Below are 18,856 nucleotides of genomic sequence, written 5' to 3' on the forward strand. Positions count from 1 at the left end.
GTTAGTAGAGTTACCACCCATGACTGTATTTGTTAGTGACAGAGACATGGTTGTTGAATTTCATCCCTTTTAAGTCCTGTGGCCTTCACCGAGTGAGTTCCTAGGCGAAAGCTATCATTACAATTTAACTTTGACAATACATTACATACAGTATATCATAAGGCCTTACTTTGATGGCCTAGTTTTACCCTAACACAGTGGTGTTAGGAAACTGGTTTACAGGCTACATCAGGCCTGCAAGTCACATTATGCTGGCTTGCAAAGTGATGTGCAATTTCTATTGGAATCCAGACAGAGTTAGGACATCCAACATTTGGAATTGTATTCACCTGCAATCAGAATGATTGTCATGGTTAGAACAATGGAGAAAGGAGACTACCTAAACCATTTAAACTGGAACAACCATTTCAGTAACAGGTGCAATAAATCTAACTGATTGGATTAGTTTAGAAAAGGGTATGTTATTTTTTTTGTGTAGCTTAAGAAAAGGTCCAATGCAGCCGTTTTTATCTCAATATCAAATAATTTTTGGGTAACAATTAAGTACAGCTGAAGTCGGAAGTTTACATACACTTAGGTTGGAGTCATTAAAACTCGTTTTTCAACCACTCCACAATTTCTTGTTAACAAACTATAGTTTTGGCAAGTCGGTTAGGACATCTACTTTGTGCATGACACAAGTAATTTTTCCAACAATTGTTTACAGACAGATTATTTCACTTATAATTCACTGTATCACAATTCTAACTCCTGAGTGGCGCAGTGGTCTAAGGCACTGCATCACAGTGCTAACTGTGCCACTAGAGATCCTGGTTCGAATCCAGGCTCTGTCGCAGCCGGCCGCGACCGGGAGACTCATGGGCGGCGCACAATTGGCCCAGCGTCGTCCAGGGTAGGGGAGGGAATGGCCGGCAGGGATGTAGCTCAGTTGATAGAGCATGGCGTTTGCAACGCCAGGGTTGTGGGTTCGATTCCCACGAGGGGCCAGTATAAAAAAAAAATTATATATATATATATATATATGTATTCACTAACTGTAAGTCGCTCTGGATAAGAGCGTCTGCTAAATGACTAAAATGTAAATGTAATTCCAGTGGGTCAGAAGTTTACATACACTAAGTTGACTGTGCCTTTAAACAGCTTGGAAAATTCCAGAAAATGATGTCATGGCTTTAAAGCTTCTGATAGGCTAATTGACATAATTTGAGTCAAGGCCTACCTTCAAACTCAGTGCCTCTTTGCTTGACATCATGGGAAAATCAAAAGAAATCAGCCTAGACCTCTGGGCTGTTTGACTATCATTATGTTTGGAGGACAAAGGGGGAAGGTTGCAAGCCGAAGAACACCATCCCAACCGTGAAGCACGGGGGTGGCAGCATCATGCTGTGGGGGTGCTTTGCTGCAGGAGGGACTGGTGCACTTCACAAAACAGATGGCATCATGAGGAAGGAAAATTATGTGGATATATTGAAGCAATATCTCAAGACATCAGTCAGGAAGTTAAAGCTAGGTCGTAAATGGGTCTTCCAAATGGACAATGACCCCAATCATACTTCCAAAGTTGTGGCAAAATGGCTAAAGGACTACAAAGTCAAGGTATTGGAGTGGCCATCACAAAGCCCTGACCTCAATCCTATAGAAAATGTGTGGGCAGAACTGAAAAAGTGTGTGCGAGCAAGGAGGCTTACAAACCTGACTCAGTTACACCAGCTCTGTTAGGAGGAATGGGCCAAAATTCACCCAACTTTGTGGGAAGCTTATGGAAGGCTACCTGAAACGTTTGACCCAAGTTAAACAATTGAAAGGCAATGCTACCAAATACTAATTGAGTGTATGTAAACTTCTGACCCACTGGGAATGTTATTGAAATGTTCCGTATTGACTGACCTTCATGTCTTAAAGTAATGATGGACTGTTGTTTCCCCCCCACCTTGTCACAACACAACTGATTGGCTCAAACGCATTAAGAAGGAAAGAAATTCCACAAATGAACTTTTAAGAAGGCACACCTGTTAATTGAAATGTATTCCAGGTGACTACCTCATGAAGCTGGTTGAGAGTGTGCAAAGCTGTCATCAAGGCAAAGGGTGGCTATTTGAAGAATCTCAAATACACTGCTCAAAAAAATAAAGGGAACACTAAAAGAACACATCCTAGATCTGAATGAATGAAATAATCTTATTAAATACTTTTTTCTTTACATAGTTGAATGTGCTGACAACAAAATCACACAAAAATTATCAATGGAAATCAAATTTATCAACCCATGGAGGTCTGGATTTGGAGTCACCTTCAAAATTAAAGTGGAAAACCACACTACAGGCTGATCCAACTTTGATGTAATGTCCTTAAAACAAGTCAAAATTAGGCTCAGTAGTGTGTGTGGCCTCCACGTGCCTGTATGACCTCCCTACAACGCCTGGGCATGCTCCTGATGAGGTGGCGGATGGTCTCCTGAGGGATCTCCTCCCAGACCTGGACTAAAGCATCCGCCAACTCCTGGAGAGTATGTGGTGCAACGTGGCGTTGGTGGATGGAGCGAGACATGATGTCCCAGATGTGCTCAATTGGATTCAGGTCTGGGGAACGGGCGGGCCAGTCTATAGCATCAATGCCTTCCTCTTGCAGGAACAGCTGACACACTCCAGCCACATGAGGTCTAGCATTGTCTTGCATTAGGAGGAACCCAGGGCCAACCGCACCAGCATATGGTCTCACAAGGGGTCTGAGGATCTCATCTCGGTACCTAATTTACATTTTACATTTACATTACATTTGAGTCATTTAGCAGACACTCTTATCCAGAGCGACTTACAGTTAGTGAATACATATATATTTTTTTTATACTGGCCCCCCGTGGGAATCAAACCCACAACCCTGGCGTTGCAAACGCCATGCTCTATCAACTGAGCTACATCCCTGCCGGCCATTTCCTCCCCTACCCTGGACGACGCTGGGCCAATTGTGCGCCGCCCATGAGTCTCCCGGTCGCGGCCGGCTGCGACAGAGCCTGGATTCGAACCAGGATCTCTAGTGGCACAGTTAGCACTGCGATGCAGTGCCTTAGACCACTGCGCCACTCAGTCAGGCTACCTCTGGCAGTCAGGCTACCTCTGGTGAGCACATGGAGGGCTGTGCGGCCCCCCCAAAGAAATGCCACCCCACACCATGACCAAACCGGTCATGCTGGAGGATGTTGCAGGCAGCAGAATGTTCTCCACGGCGTCTCCAGACTCTGTCACGTCTGTCACGTGCTCAGTGTGAACCTGCTTTCATCTGTGAAGAGCACAGGGCGCCAGTGGCGAATTTGCCAATCTTGGTGTTCTCTGGCAAATGCCAAACGTCCTGCACGGTGTTGGGCTGTAAGCACAACCCCCACCTGTGGACGTCGGGCCCTCATACCACCCTCATGAAGTCTGTTTCTGACCGTTTGAGCAGACACATGCACATTTGTGGCCTGCTGGAGGTCATTTTGCAGAGCTCTGGCAGTGCTCCTCCTGCTCCTCCTTGCACAAAGGCGGAGGTAGCAGTCCTGCTGCTGGGTTGTTGCCCTCCTACGGCCTCCTCCACGTCTCCTGGTGTACTGGCCTGTCTCCTGGTAGCGCCTCCATGCTCTGGACACTACGCTGACAGACACAGCAAACCTTCTTGCCACAGCTCGCATTGATGTGCCATCCTGGATGAGCTGCACTACCTGAGCCACTTGTGTGGGTTGTAGACTCCGTCTCATGCTACCACTAGAGTGAAAGCACCGCCAGCATTCAAAAGTGACCAAAACATCAGCCAGGAAGCATAGGAACTGAGAAGTGGTCTGTGGTCACCAACTGCAAAACCAGTCCTTTATTGGGGGTGTCTTGCTAATTGCCTATAATTTCCACCTGTTGTCTATTCCATTTGCACAAAAGCATGTGACATGTATTGTCAATCAGTGTTGCTTCCTAAGTGGACAGTTTGATTTCACAGAAGTGTGATTGACTTGGAGTTACATTGTGTTGTTTAAGTGTTCCCTTTATTTTTATGAGCAGTGTATAAAATATATTTTGATTTGATTAACACTTTTTTGGTTACTACATGATTCCATATGTGTTATTTCATAGTTTTGATGTCTTCACTATTATTCTACAATGTAAAAAAATTTAAAAATTAAGAAAAACCCTTGAATGAGTAGTGTGTCCAAACTTTTGACTGGTAGTGTAGGTCAAGAAGATACGATACACTTTATTGTTCATTGACATGGAGATTCATTTTGTGACGTCAGCAAACAAATACAACACAATATATTACATGCAGACACAGTACGGAAAACTGGAAAGTTCGTACACAAGTCACACGTTTACATTTTAACATATTCAAAGTCTCTGCGGCCTACTGTCCAATCGTGTATTGGGCCTGCATCTGTCCTATGTCCCACTGTTTAACAGCCTGATGGCAGAACTCACTCTTTCGATAGAATACAGTGTGTAACATAAGTATTGACCCCCCTTGGATTTGTTCACATTTTGTTACATTAAAGTGGGATTGTAATTCATTTAATTGTGTTTTTTTATGTGGAAGAAAATTTCAACAAAACAAATCCCATACCTTGATTAGATAAGAGAGTCAAAAGTATTAGGATAGTGACCATTTAAAAAAGATTTTTGGCTCTGTACTCCAGCACTTTGGATTTGAAATGACACAATGACTAATGATACAATGACTATTACGGATAATCCTGAATTAATTGTGAATAATGTTGAGTGACGAAGTTAGATGCACAAATATCATACCCCTAAAAAAAATGCTAACCTCCCATTATTGTAATGCATGTCTTGGAGGTATGATATTTGTGCGTCTAACTTTATCTCTGATCATTATTCAAGATTCATTCAGGAATTTCTAAACGGTTCACCCGATATGGATAAAAATACCCTCAAATTAAGGCTGACAGTCTGCACATTAACCACATAGTCATTGTATATTTTCAAATCCAAAGTGCTGGAGTACAGAGCCAAAACAACAAAATGGTCACTGTCCCAAGACTTTTAGAGCTCACTGGACATGTTAGAAACACCTTTGGCAGTGATTACAGCTGTGAGTCTTCTTGGTAAGTCTCTAAGAGCCTTGCACACCTGGATTGTGCAATATTTGTGGCTAGACAGCAATTTTCAAGTCTTGCCATATATTTTCAAGCAGGTTTCAGTCAAAACTGTAACTTGGCCACTCAGGAACATTCACTGTCTTCTTGGTAAGCAACTCCAGTGTAGATTTGGCCTTGTGTTGTAGGTTATTGTCCTGCTGAATGGACAGGTTTTCCTCTAGGATTTTGCCTGTGCTTAGCTCCATCCTGAAAAACCCCTCAGCATACCCATACCATGATGCAGCCACCACCATGCTTGAAAATAATGAGACAGTTACTCAGTGATGTAAAGGTCCTAAATGATGTCACCACTGCCCTTGATTCTAAGCAATGTTGTGCTGCTATTTTTATTGACTTGGCCAAAGCTTTTGATACGGTAGACCATTCCATTCTTGTGGGTTGACTAAGGAGTATTGGTGTCTCTAAGGGGTCTTTGGCCTGGTTTGCCAACTACCTCTCTCAGAGTGTGCAATGTGTAAAGTCAGAACATATGCGGTCTCAGCCACTACCTGTCACCAAGGGAGTACCCAAAGGCTCAATCCTAGACCCCACGCTCTTCTCAATTTACATCAACATAGCTCAAGCAGTAGGAAGCGCACTCATCCATTTATATGCAGATGATACAGTCTTATACTCAGCTGGCCCCTCCCCGGTGTTGTGTTAAACACTCTACAACAAAGCTTTCTCTGCCCTTAACCTTGTTCTGAACACCTCCAAAACAAAGGTCAGTAATCACACCCCCACCAGTGTGATTACTACCTCTGAGGGTTTAGAGCTTGAGGTAGTCACCTCATACAAGTACTTGGGAGTATGGCTAGAAGGTACACTGTCCTTCTATCAGCACATATCCAAGCTGCAGGCTAAGGTTACATCTAGACATGGTTACCTCTATCATAATCGCTCCTCTTTCACCCCAGCTGCCAAACTAACCCTGATTCAGATGACCATTCTACCCATGCTAGATTACGGAGATGTATAGATCGGCAGGTAAGGCTGCTCTAGAGTTGCTAGATGTTCTTTACCATTCGGCCATCAGATTTGCTTCCAATACTTCTTATAGGACACATCACTGCACTCTATACTCCTCTGTAAACTGGCCATCTCCGTATACCCGGCACAAGACCCACTGGTTGATGCTTATTTATAAAAACCTCTTAGGCCTCACTCCCCCCTATTGGAGATACCTACTGCAACCCTCATCCCCCACATACAACAATCCATTCTGCCTGTCAAATTCTGTTAAAGGTCCCCAAAGCACACACATCCCCCGGTCGCTCCTCTTTTCAGTTCGCTGCAGCTAGCGACTGGAACGAGCTGAAAATAAAATACTTAAACTGGACAGTTTTATCTCCAGCTCTACATTCAAAGACTCAATCATGGACACTCTTAAAGACACTTGTGGCTGCTTCTCGTGATGTATTGTTGGCTCCACCTTTTTGCCCTTCGTGCTGTTGTGTGTGCCTAACAATGTTTGTACCAGGTTTGTGCTGCTACCATATTGTGCTGCTGCCATGTTGCTACCATGCTGTGTTGCTGTCTTAGGTCTATCTTTATGTTGTCTGTCTCTATTTTTAATCCCCCGTCCCCGCAGGAGGCCTTTTGCCTCTTGGTAGGCCGTCATTGTAAGTAAGAATTTGTTCTTAATTGACTTGCCTAGTTAAATAAAAGGTTAAGTAAATAAAAAATTGTGTTGGATTTGCCTCAAACATAAGGCTTAGCATTTAGGCAAAAAAGTTGATTCCTTTGCAGTATTACTTTAGTGCCTTTAAATATTTATATTCTGTATATTTTTATTCTTCTTTTCCCTCTGTTATTTAGGTCATTATCTATCATTACAATGTTGTTGATCCATCCTCAGTTCTCCCTTCACAGCCATTGAACTTTAGCTGTTTTAAAGTCACCAATGGCCTCATGGTGACATCCATGAGCAGTTTTCCTCCTGTCCTGCAGCTCAGTTCAGAAGGACAACTGTATCTTTGTTGTGTCTGGGTGGTTTAATACATCATCATTATTAACTTGACCATGCTTAAAGAGATATTCAATGTCTGATTTGTTATTGTTACCCATCTACCAATCACTGCCCTTCTTTATGAGGCTTTCAAAAAGCTCCCTGGTCTTTGTAGTTGAATCTGTGCTTGAAGTTCAATACTTGACTGAGGGACCTTACATTTGTTGTATGTATGGGGGACAGAGAAAGGGATAGTGATTAAAACATGTGAACCCCTATTATTTCACACAGAGTGAGTACATGTAACTTATATGATTTGTTAAGCCAAATCATTGGGGACCTCCATTTTACTCCTGAACTGATTTAGGCTTGCCTAAAAGAAAAAAAGGGGCAAATACGTTTGCAACAACAATATGTTATTTAATTTATTAACATATGTAGAATTGTCTTTTCACTGTGATATTATGGAGTATTGTGTATCGTGTAAATCCATAAAAAATCATTGATAAAATTAATTGATACCCACTGTATGTACCTTCTTGTTTCTGTTGACACTGAGAAAATAAGCACTCTCATCACCAACAAACGGAGGTCCCCATGATCTGGTGTCATCCCCAGCACCTGCCAGAAATGATCACTATTCAGAAAAATACTATTTCTAATCATTTCAAATACTTTCGCTTGATTGAGGTTTCCTGGTGCAATGGAACCAACATAATTGCTTCAAAACTGAATTGAACCCAGGTCTGATGGATTTCACTATAATTACATTTCATTACATTATTAAGATGCCAGCGAAACATTGGACAATGGTCACCATTACCCGTGTTGAGGAAAGTTCCAAATCCTTCTCCAACTTAAAATGCATCCTTCCTTCCACCCTTCTTTTAGGTTGTCGCTGATCTGACATAACATGATTGGGTAGCACTTTATAGTAACTCCATATAATAAAGCATTTAATGGATTTATTAGTAAATCGTTTATTCATCATTTATTAATCATTACTCCATTCATAAGATGTTTAATATAGGTCCTTATAAACTTTTTGCGTGGCCTCATCTAAAGTGTGGGCCATTTATACTATAAATGTTTTGTGTGTAATTTTTCACAAAAAGATGGACATGCCATTGGTAGACATTCCAGCAGTACCTGATGCTCTTTAATGTCTCAAAATAGCCTCAATGGTAAAATAATACGCACACAACACAGGATGTTAAAGAGCGACTGCCCCTAAAAAGCAACTTCTAGTTTTCAAAATCAGAGTCAGAAACATTTATTCTAGTGTCAAAATGTACTACAAAGTGTAAATAGGATAATTTTGGTAATAAAGTCAGTCTCGTCCAAAACTGAGATTTGTGAGATGTTACGGAATGAAGGGTACGGTTTTTCTTGGGTTGGGTTTATTTTAATTCTGCCCACATCTGGAAGCACCCAAGTAATCATAAATTTGGAGTGCAGCTGCATGCGACACCATCGTAATGCCCACAGTCAATTTGGTTGGACATTCGATATCCCTATGGTTCTAGTTAGAGACCATCATTAAATGATACAATGTACATGGGACAATATTTTTTAAATGTCAATAGCTACACATTTCAATGACTTAAAAACCTCTATAACCTCTATAAATTGTAAAAGTTCATATACAAATATTGAAAGCATTTAATGCGACAACTAAAAAATTAAATATCAAAATATTGTCCCATTTACATAGTGTAATTGACGGTCCCCAACTAGCCCCAGAGATATGCTATCCAATGTCAAACCAACTTTGCCATGGTTGCACACCAGCTGGCTGAAGCTAATTGGTGAAAGAAGTTGGCTAGCACTAGCTAGCCTAGGCGACTTCAAGACACACAATCTGGTTAGTCTGTTTCGAGTTATCTAGATGGGTGAGTGACTGTAACTGTGTAATGTTATTAAACATCTTATGAATCATTATTAAATACTTTAAAAGTTGTTTAGAAATGTGTGAATAACTAGGTTACTAACATTTACAAATGTGGGAGAAATAAAGAAATTATGAATAAACAATTTACTAATCCATCATAAATGCTTTATTACTTGGAGTTATTATAAAGGGCTACTCATGATTGGTGAAAACAACGCAGTGGAAGCCTTGCTTTCACCTATCAAATTATGTTACATCAGTGATTACTTTGAGGAAGGATGCATTGTACATGTAAGAGCATTCCAACAGGGCCTTTAAAATATTCACAAACCTTCATGAAGTAGGTTCCCATTAGTCTTACACAGCAGTGACACCATGTGGCTGCTGATTGTCAGAGCCACAGACAACAGAAAAACTTCAACAAATACTCTAGTCTACGATAGTGTCAAAGTTGCAAGTGACCCCCTTTTGTAACTGCACGTTTACATTTTCCACGGCAACAATCAATATTTTTCCAAACCCTTACAGAATGTAACACTGAATTTGTCTCATCACTTGCCTGGTCTCTCGACTTTGATAATCTCAGCACCCAGGTCTCCCAGTATCATTGTTGCAAATGGGCCAGCCAGGACCCTGCAAAAAAAAAAAGAGAATAGATCATGCACACACACAAAGACAACCACCTCTCTAACCTCAAGGCTGACAGATAACAAGGGAAGAAAAATAAATGATATTGGATAATAGAAAGAGGAAAGAAAGAGTAAGCTATGTGAATATACCTTGTGAGGTCTAGGACTTTAACGCCATCCAGTGGTCGAACATTCTCTCCTGTGTCAGACAAATAGAGTGGTTAGACTAGTATAGCACCGGGTGCATAATAACTTGCAACATTAGAAACTGTTGGTGGGCTATTTGCCTTGACGACAATAAAGCACTTCAAGGTAGGCCTAAGACTTAGGCCGGGATTCAATCTGAAACCAGGCTATAGCGCACTTGACATTTAAAGATAATTTTCAATTCAGCCAACATTTGCAGTTTACCTTGAATGCGATCTCAGCGAACACGATAACATTGCCTTTAAAATCTGCATTGTTTACAAGCATGATCGGATGAATCCCGGCCTTAGGAAGTGAAACCACATTTTCCAGGTCGACCCCTCAATCTTCCCCTATAGCCACTCGGAGATCAAACAACGGCATCAGTAAAGTCACCAACTGACTAACCACCTGGATAATGCACAGCTGCATTTTGTGCAAGAACCCTCAACATTGTATATTGCAGGGGTGAGGTAGGAAGTACACATTGGAATTAAGTGCTAGCTGTGCCACTAGAGATCCAGGCTCTGTCGTAGCTGGCCGCGACCGGGAGACCCATGGGGCGGCGCACAATTGGCCCAGCGTCGTCCAGTGTAGGGGAAGGAATGGCCGGCAGGGATGTAGCTCAGTTGGTAGAGCATGGCGTTTGCAACGCCAGGGTTGTGGGTTCGTTTCCCATGGGGGGCCAGTATGAAAAAAAATATATATATACAGTGAGGGAAAAAAGTATTTGATCCCCTGCTGATTTTGTACGTTTGCCCACTGACAAAGAAATGATCAGTCTATAATTTTAATGGTAGGTTTATTTGAACCGTGAGAGAAAGAATAACAACAAAAAAATCCAGAAAAACGCATTTAAAAAATGTTATAAATTGATTTGGATTTTAATGAGGGAAATAAGTATTTGACCCTCTCTCAATCAGAAAGATTTCTGGCTCCCTGGTGTCTTTTATACAGGTAACGAGCTGAGATTAGGAGCACACTCTTAAAGGGAGTGCTCCTAATCTCAGCTTGTTGCCTGTATAAAAGAGCCCTGTACACAGAAGCAATCAATCAATCAGATTCCAAACTCTCCAAGGCCAAGACCAAAGAGCTCTCCAAGGATGTCAGGGACAAGATTGTAGACCTACAAAAGGCTGGAATGGGCTACAAAACCATCACCAAGCAGCTTGGTGAGGAGGTGACAACAGTTGGTGCGATTATTAATAACTGTCAATATCCCTCGGCCTGGGGCTCCATGCAAGATCTCACCTCGTGGAGGTACAATGATCATGAGAACGGTGAGGAATCAGCCCAGAACTACATGGGAGGATCGTGTCAATGATCTCAAGGCAGGTGGGACCATAGTCACCAAGAAAACAATTGGTAACACACTACGCCGTGAAGGACTGAAATCCTGCAGCGCCCGCAAGGTCCCCCTGCTCAAGAAAGCACATATACAGGGCCGTCTGAAGTTTGCCAATGAACATCTGAATGATTCAGAGGAGAACTGGGTGAAAGTGTTGTGGTCAGATGAGACCAAAATCGAGCTCTTTGGCATCAACTCAACTCGCCATGTTTGGAGGAGGAGCAATACTGCCTATGACCCCAAGAACACCATCCCCACCGTCAAACATGGAGATGGAAACATTATGATTTGGGGGTGTTTTTCTGCTAAGGGGACAGGACAACTTCACCGCATTAAAGGGACGATGGACGGGGCCTTGTACCGTCAAATCTTGGGTGAGAACCTCCTTCCCTCAGCCAGGGCATTGAAAATGGGTCGTGGATGGGTATTCCAGCATGACAATGACCCAAAACAAACTGCCAAGGCAACAAAGGAGTGGCTCAAGAAGAAGCACATTAAGGTCCTGGAGTGGCCTAGCCAGTCTCCAGACCTTAATCACATAGAAAATCTGTGGAGGGAGCTGAAGGTTCGAGTTGCCAAACGTCAGCCTCAAAACCTTAATGACTTGGAGAAGATCTGCAAAGAGGAGTGGAACAAAATCCCTCCTGAGATATGTGCAAACCTGGTGGCCAACTACAAAAAACGTCTGACCTCTGTGATTGCCAACAAGGGTTTTGCCACCAAGTACTAAGTCATGTTTTGCAGAGGGATCAAATACTTATTTCCCTCATTAAAATGCAAATCAATTTATAACATTTTTGATATGCGTTTCTCAGGATTTTTTTGTTGTTATTCTGTCTCTCACTGTTCAAATAAACCTACCATTAAAATTATAGATTGATCATGTCACAAAATCAGCAGGGGATCAAATACTTTTTTCCCTCACTGTATATATATATATATATATATATATATATAAAATAATGTATGTACTCACTAACTGTAAGTCGCTCTGGATAAGAGCATCTGCTAAATGACTAAAATGTAAATGTAAGGTATGATTAGGTGCTATAACTATATAGGCCTAAGTAGAGAAATGAATGAACACTTTAACTACGGTCTAAAATAGGCCTATGTCATAAGTGGTCATGAATGGACATTGATGTCTATGACAGGTTTTATAAGGCCTTCATGAAGTGTAAGGGCCCGGTCGAAATGTACACAATTATTACTCGAAGGAAAATGGGGGAGGGTCATGCTTTTTCAATTTCACTCGGGCAGGGTTTAGTAAAAAAATATACACTACAGGTCAAAAGTTCTAGAACACCTACTCAATCAAGGGTTTCTTAATTTTTACTATTTTCTACATTGTAGAATAATAGTGAAGACATCAAATCTATTGAATAACTCATATGGAAATCATGTAGTAACCAAAAAAGTGTTAAACAAATCAAAATATATTTTATATTTGAGATTCTTCAAATAGCCACCCTTTGCCTTGATGACAGCTTTGCACACTCTTGGCATTCTCTCAACCAGCTTCATGAGGTAGTCACCTGGAATGCATTTAAATTAACAGGTGGGCCTTCTTAAAAATTAAATTTGTGGAATTTCTTTCCTCCTTAATGCGTTTGAGCCAATCAGTGTGAAAAGGTAGGGGGGTATACAGAAGATAGCCCTATTTGGTAAAAGACCAAGTCCATATTATGGCAAGAACAGCTCAAATAAGCAAAGAGAAACGACAGTACATCATTACTTTAAGACATGAAGGTCAGTCAATACAGAACATTTCAAGAACTTTGAAAGTTTCTTCAAGTGCAGTCGCAAACACCATCAAGCACTATGATGAAACTAGATCTAATGAGGACCGCCACAGGAATGGAAGACCCAGAGTTACCTCTGCCGCAGAGGATAAGTTCATTAGAGTTACCAGCCTCAGAAATTGCAGCTCAAATAAATGCTTCACAGAGTTCAAGTAACAGACACATCTCAACATCAACTGTTCAAATCAAAATCAAATCAAATTGTATTTGCCACATGCGCCGAATACAACAGGTGTAGACATTACAGTGAAATGCTTACTTACAGCCCTTAACCAACAATGCATTTATTTCTTAATAAAAAAGTAAGAGGTAATATGTACATGTGGGTAGAGTTAAAGTGACTATGCATAAATAATTAACACAGTAGCAGCAGCATAAAAAGATGGGGTGGGGGTGCAAATAGTCCAGGTAGCCATGATTAGCTGTTCAGGAGTCTTATGGCTTGGGGGTAGAAGCTGTTGAGAAGCCTTTTGGACATAGACTTGGCGCTCCGGTACCGCTTGCCGTGCGGTAGCAGAGAGAACAAACAGTCTATGACTAGGGTGGCTGGAGTCTTTGACAATTTTGAGGGCCTTCCTCTGACACTGCCTGGTATAGAGGTCCTGGATGGCAGGAAGCTTGGCCCCAGTGATGTACTGGGCCGTACGCACTACCCTCTGTAGTGCCTTGCGGTCGGAGGCCGAGCAGTTGCCATACCAGGCGGTGATGCAACCAGTCAGGATGCTCTCGATGGTGCAGCTGTATAACTTTTTGAGGAGACTGTGTGAATCAGGCCTTCATGGTCGATTTGCTGCAAAGAAACCACTACTAAAGGACAGCAATAATAAGAAGAGACTTGATTGGTCCAAGAAACACGAGCAATGGACATTAGACCGGTGGAAATTTGTCCTTTGGTCTGGAGTACAAATTTGAGATTTTTGGTTCCAACCGCCGTGTCTTTGTGAGACGTGGTGTGGGTGAACGGATGATCTCTGCATGTGTATTCCCCACCGTAAAGCATGGAGGAGGAGGAGTTATGGTACGGGGGTGCTTTGCTGGTGACACTGTCTGTGATTTATTTAGAATTCAAGGCACACTTAACCAGCATGGCTACCACAGCATTCTGCAGCGATACGCCATCCCATCTGGTTTGGGCTTAGTGGGACTATCATTTGTTTTTCAACAGGACAATGACCCAACACACCTCCAGGCTGTGTAAGGGCTATTTTACCAAGAAGGATAGTGATGGAGTGCTGCAGCAGATGACCTGGCCTCCACAATCCCCCGACCTCAACCAAATTGAGATGGTTTGGGATGAGTCGGACCACAGAGTGAAGGAAAAGCAGCCAACAAGTGCTCAGCATATGTGGGAACTCCTTCAAGACTGTTGGAAAAGCATTCCAGGTGAAGCTGGTTGAGAGAATGCCAAGAGTGTGCAAAGCTGTCATCAAGGCAAAGGGTGGCTATTTGAAGAATCTCAAATATAAATATATTTTGATTTGTTTAACACTTTTTGGGTTACTACATAATAATATAATAATAATAAGCCATTTAGCAGACACTATTATCCAAAGCGACTTACAGTCATGTGTGCATACATTTTTACGTATGGGTGGTCCCAGGGATCGAACCCACTACCCTGGCGTTACAAGCGCCATGCTCTACCAATTGAGCTACAGAGGACCATATGATTCCATATGTGTTATTTCATAGTTTTGATGTCTTCACTATTATTCTACAATGTAGAAAATAGTAAAAATAAAGAAAAACCCTTAAATGAGTAGGTGTTCTAAAACTTTTGACCGTTAGTGTATATAGGAGAAACTGACTGCATCACTTTTTGTTTTAATTTATACAACGGTTGGGTCTAATCTTGAATGCTGATTGGTTCCAGCCGGTGTCTATTGCACAAGTTACCACCGGCTAAATCTATGACGTTAAAATGCATATTTACTCTGTTCCATCTGACTGCACAATCCACGGTCTCATCAGCCCAGCCACTAGATAACACAGACATAGTCAGAACAGCTTTCCCAGTTTGACAACAGATGCCGCTCCGGCGGGAGAAATCAATAGGCGAATATCACAGCCAATCACAACACTGGCGGGTAAGTAATACTGTGAAACTCTATCATTCCACTGTTTGCGCCATATTATGGACATTTTCAGAAATTACAATGCAAAAATTCAACAACCAAAACTCCTGTGTAGCACCATTAAAATAACTGCGAGAAAGCAGTGCTCGGCGAGCTGGGGCGAAGGACACTGTGTGCCGTGTCCTAGCTAGCTAGCGGACTCAATGGTAGTGGGCACGGCATGTAGTAAACGTGGTCTGCAGATAGACTCTACTCATATGTCTATAAACTCTGGATCACTGACAGGGGGCTCTGTATTGAAGCCCCCACACAGCCATCTTGGTACTCCTCAATTGTAAAAATTATTTGGGAAGCTATAGAAATGCATTTATTAATGTCTACATTCATTTGACACATTTATTATATTACAGACACCTTAATGCATACTTTTAAATTATAATATGTGAGCTAAACATACATATATATATATATATATATATATATATATATGTTTTAATCCTTAAAGTATTTTATTTTTTTGGTACTAATGTTACTGTGCCCACTACAACAACAAAAATAATTGAATACATATAATTTTGTCAATGGCAAATACATAGCATCAGCAATCCAGGGTTTATATACATAATTGGTTTTGCCCCATAGTTGCGCACGCATCGGTTTTGTTGGTAATTTAAACTCTTAGCCTGGGGTGTAATCGTTACTCCGAAAAGTTTTCTATTGGACAGATTCAGGTAGGTCCCGCCCTGTTTGCTAAACCTGTCCAATAGAAACGCTAGGTTGTTGCAAAACGTTGGAGTAATGATTACGCCCCTACATTAGGAACATAGTCCTAGGTCATCAACATTGAATGAAAGGTCGACCAGTTTTTGTCCACTACACAATGTCAAATCTTTTCTCATGGTGTTTAGACCCTACTTTGATAAGGATATCCAACCATTTGATAATTGCTGAATAGCAGCATACTATCGCCGAGAAGTTTAGTGACACATTAATTCGCTATCATACTTATAGGCAAGTTAACAAGAAAACGAGACTTCAGCTCAAATACCTGGCTGTGTGCTGGAAAGCAGCCGTCTGAGATTAGCGCGACTACTTTGATGTTGTCGAAAAAGACAGGGTTGAATCCTGCTTGCCAAGAGTCGAACAAATGCACCGCACTTGAAGCATGTTGGTGTCCTCGACATGTTTTTGGAGTCGTTATTTAGAGCAATGTCAGTGTCGGGGGTGGTACGCCTACACTAGCCTATCAGAAGGCATTGAATAGCCCTGCCTTCTCTTGGGTGCGTTCAGGATACACTACACACTACTCGTACCGGCACAATACCATTTCATATTGAAGAGGTGGGGTGGAAAGACCGTTTTTTAAATTATTGTCTAATTTCTTAATTCAGTAATGTTTGATGATGTCTAGTGCTGTAGGTATAAGACAATCACAGACAGCAAGAAAAGGACTGTGACGGGGTCCACGCCTTGGTTCTACTTCCCCCACATGGATAGGGTACTAGGGGGTAACCAGCCCACCCTAAGAACAAAATGTCTAATTGCTGACACAAAAAAGCAACGTTTGAAAAAAAATTGGTATGTGGATGAAGGTCATGCTTAGGGGAATAAACGATAAAGGGAAATAAATGGCTACAGTTTACACTTTTTTAGTTCTTTCATGAAATGTTGTTTTTAGAAAAGGGGCGTTTTTTAAAAAGTACCGGACGTGCCAAATCAAATCAAATCAAGATTATGGCATAGGGTTTCACGCAAGTGTGTTAAAATCCATTTAATCCGTTTTATTTAGAAATTCTTTAGTAAGTAATTTAAGAGCTAAGTCTAGTTGTCTTATTTTAATTATTTAAATAAAATATGTGAGGGAAATGGTGTTGCACATGTCACCATTAATATCCGCACTATGAGGAGATTTGATGTTGTGGGGATCTATTTTCTTATAATTAGATGTGATGCCTAGCTTAGAAAGAATGCATTAATGATTAAACATAATAGATTTGTACTGTACTGATATAAATTGTTTCACATAACAAGCTGTGATTCATGTGAGGAGCTGTTAGGGAGTAGGGGGAGATAAGAACTTGTGTCTCACATGTCTCACATACACGAACACTGCCTCTTTGTTAAACCGCGCTCAAGGACATGTGTACTGCAAAAGTGCCAACTCTCTGGACAGGTTGTGATGATAACAACTTATGCCTGGCAACAGTGTGCAACAGTGAAGCGCCAAGGGTCTGGGACCAGCCTGTGCGCCAACGATAGGCTGAGTAAGTCTAAACCACGCTCAGTCTCTACTCTGATTGGCCAGCAGGGAGCGGGAACTATCTCTGTCAGAGTATTTGAAGAAGAACTTAGAACAATGGATCAGTTCTCTGTCTGCCCTGCGTGGTATTTCAGTGAGCCCGTATACGAACCATCATACTTATCATACATACATTTAGCATATAATAAATTTAGCTTGGATTGAATATCTCTTGATTATGTTTTCTCTTATTCCAATACCAGATTTGAATTACGCTATTTCTAACAATGTAAAGTCCCTCTTTTTAATTCACATGCACATTCATTTTCTTTGTTCTTTCTTTGTTGTTATTTTTCTATACCAGCCATTATGTACAATTGCTCTAAATACTATTTGAATAATGCAAGATTTTTAATCCGAGCAGTCTTTAAAATGACATTCAGGAGCAAAAGGTTTTCAATAGTTGTTTATAATTCATTTAAAAACATATTCATTGGAATATAATATTGGAATGGTATATAACTAATAACATTAAATAACATTGGAATATAAGATTTTATAACAATAACTTAACGAATTAATTCAGGGTAACATTGATGTGGCAACTCTCTTTTGCTCTGCTATTGCACGATTCTAATTTGTACATAGGTCACCAATAAGATAAGCTATCCCCAGTAAAATTGGAGGACAACTCATGAGCCCACCTTCTGCACTGCTCACACCTAATCCTGTCCCCACCTGTGACTGAAAACAGGGGGAGAGATGCCAATTGAAAAGCTATCTCTTAAAAATGTAGCCAGCTACCTACCTATATGACATAAAATGCTGTGTAAAATAGCTAAAAGGCTATAAAGTAACATTAACTGTAAAGCTATCAGTCACTAGTGGAAACGTTTACAACTGCAATTAAGTTACATTATTTTTTAAATGTATTTTACCTCAGACGATCTGGTAGTAAGGTTGCTAGCTAGCACTCCTAGCAGCTTATGCTAACTAGCTAGGTGGCTAGCATTTACTGCTAGTGAAGTTGCTAGCTAGCAAGTTAGCATAAAATAGCGCTTACTGGGCTAGTCATTGTCTAAACGACAGGTAGAAACACATTCATAACCATAAAGGGGTAACTAACCCCCATTCATAACCATAAAGGGGTAACTATCCCCCCAACACTCTTCCAACATATTACTACTTTACTCAAAAATCATCTAAATGTTTCTCTCTAAACAAGTGGATTATTTATCTTAAGGCTTTCCTACTTGTATATTAAAACAAAACAAACATTTATAGATCTATCTTCATTGGAATGTATCTACAACTTTTTCAAAATTTCAAAAAATTAGATAAACTTACCACAAAATTATTTTGTTGAAATATCTCCAAAAGTTGTGATGACACAGAGGACATTTCTTTTTAGCAAGAGCAATGGCAGCCAGGGAAAGTGTTGGGAAGATAATTTGGTGACATCATGTGGGCTACCCCAGGGGACTAGTTACCCCCTAGTATCCTAACTATGATCCAGCTGTTGACACACTAAATACTGTGGCTTCTTTTCCAAGTAAGAATTGTACATTTGCATGTTCATGTGGTGATGATTACTTGCAGATAAGAGGCTCTGCACTGCTTCA

General features: G+C 41.0%; 1 protein-coding gene across 8 annotated transcripts in view; it reads right to left on the reverse strand.

Annotated features, from left to right (window-relative positions):
* The window catches only part of sugct (succinyl-CoA:glutarate-CoA transferase), a 249,022-nt gene extending 232,817 nt beyond the window's left edge, over positions 1–16,205 (reverse strand). For 3 of the 8 annotated variants that reach the window (XM_041881048.2, XM_041881049.2, XM_041881046.2), the window contains exons 1-4: positions 16,044–16,205; positions 9,735–9,783; positions 9,515–9,588; positions 7,591–7,685 (exon numbers count right to left, since the gene is read on the reverse strand). In XM_041881048.2, coding sequence (XP_041736982.2) covers positions 7,591–7,685; positions 9,515–9,588; positions 9,735–9,783; positions 16,044–16,179 — 354 coding nt within the window. In that variant the 5' untranslated portion in view covers positions 16,180–16,205. The remainder of the gene's footprint in view (positions 1–7,590; positions 7,686–9,514; positions 9,589–9,734; positions 9,784–16,043) is intronic. The other 5 variants (XM_041881053.2, XM_041881051.2, XM_041881047.2 and 2 more) reach the window with 2 other exon arrangements.
* Between the last annotated feature and the right edge of the window lie 2,651 nt (positions 16,206–18,856).

The sequence above is a fragment of the Coregonus clupeaformis genome, chromosome 7, assembly GCF_020615455.1.
Source record: "Coregonus clupeaformis isolate EN_2021a chromosome 7, ASM2061545v1, whole genome shotgun sequence".
Classification (NCBI taxonomy): domain Eukaryota; kingdom Metazoa; phylum Chordata; class Actinopteri; order Salmoniformes; family Salmonidae; genus Coregonus; species Coregonus clupeaformis.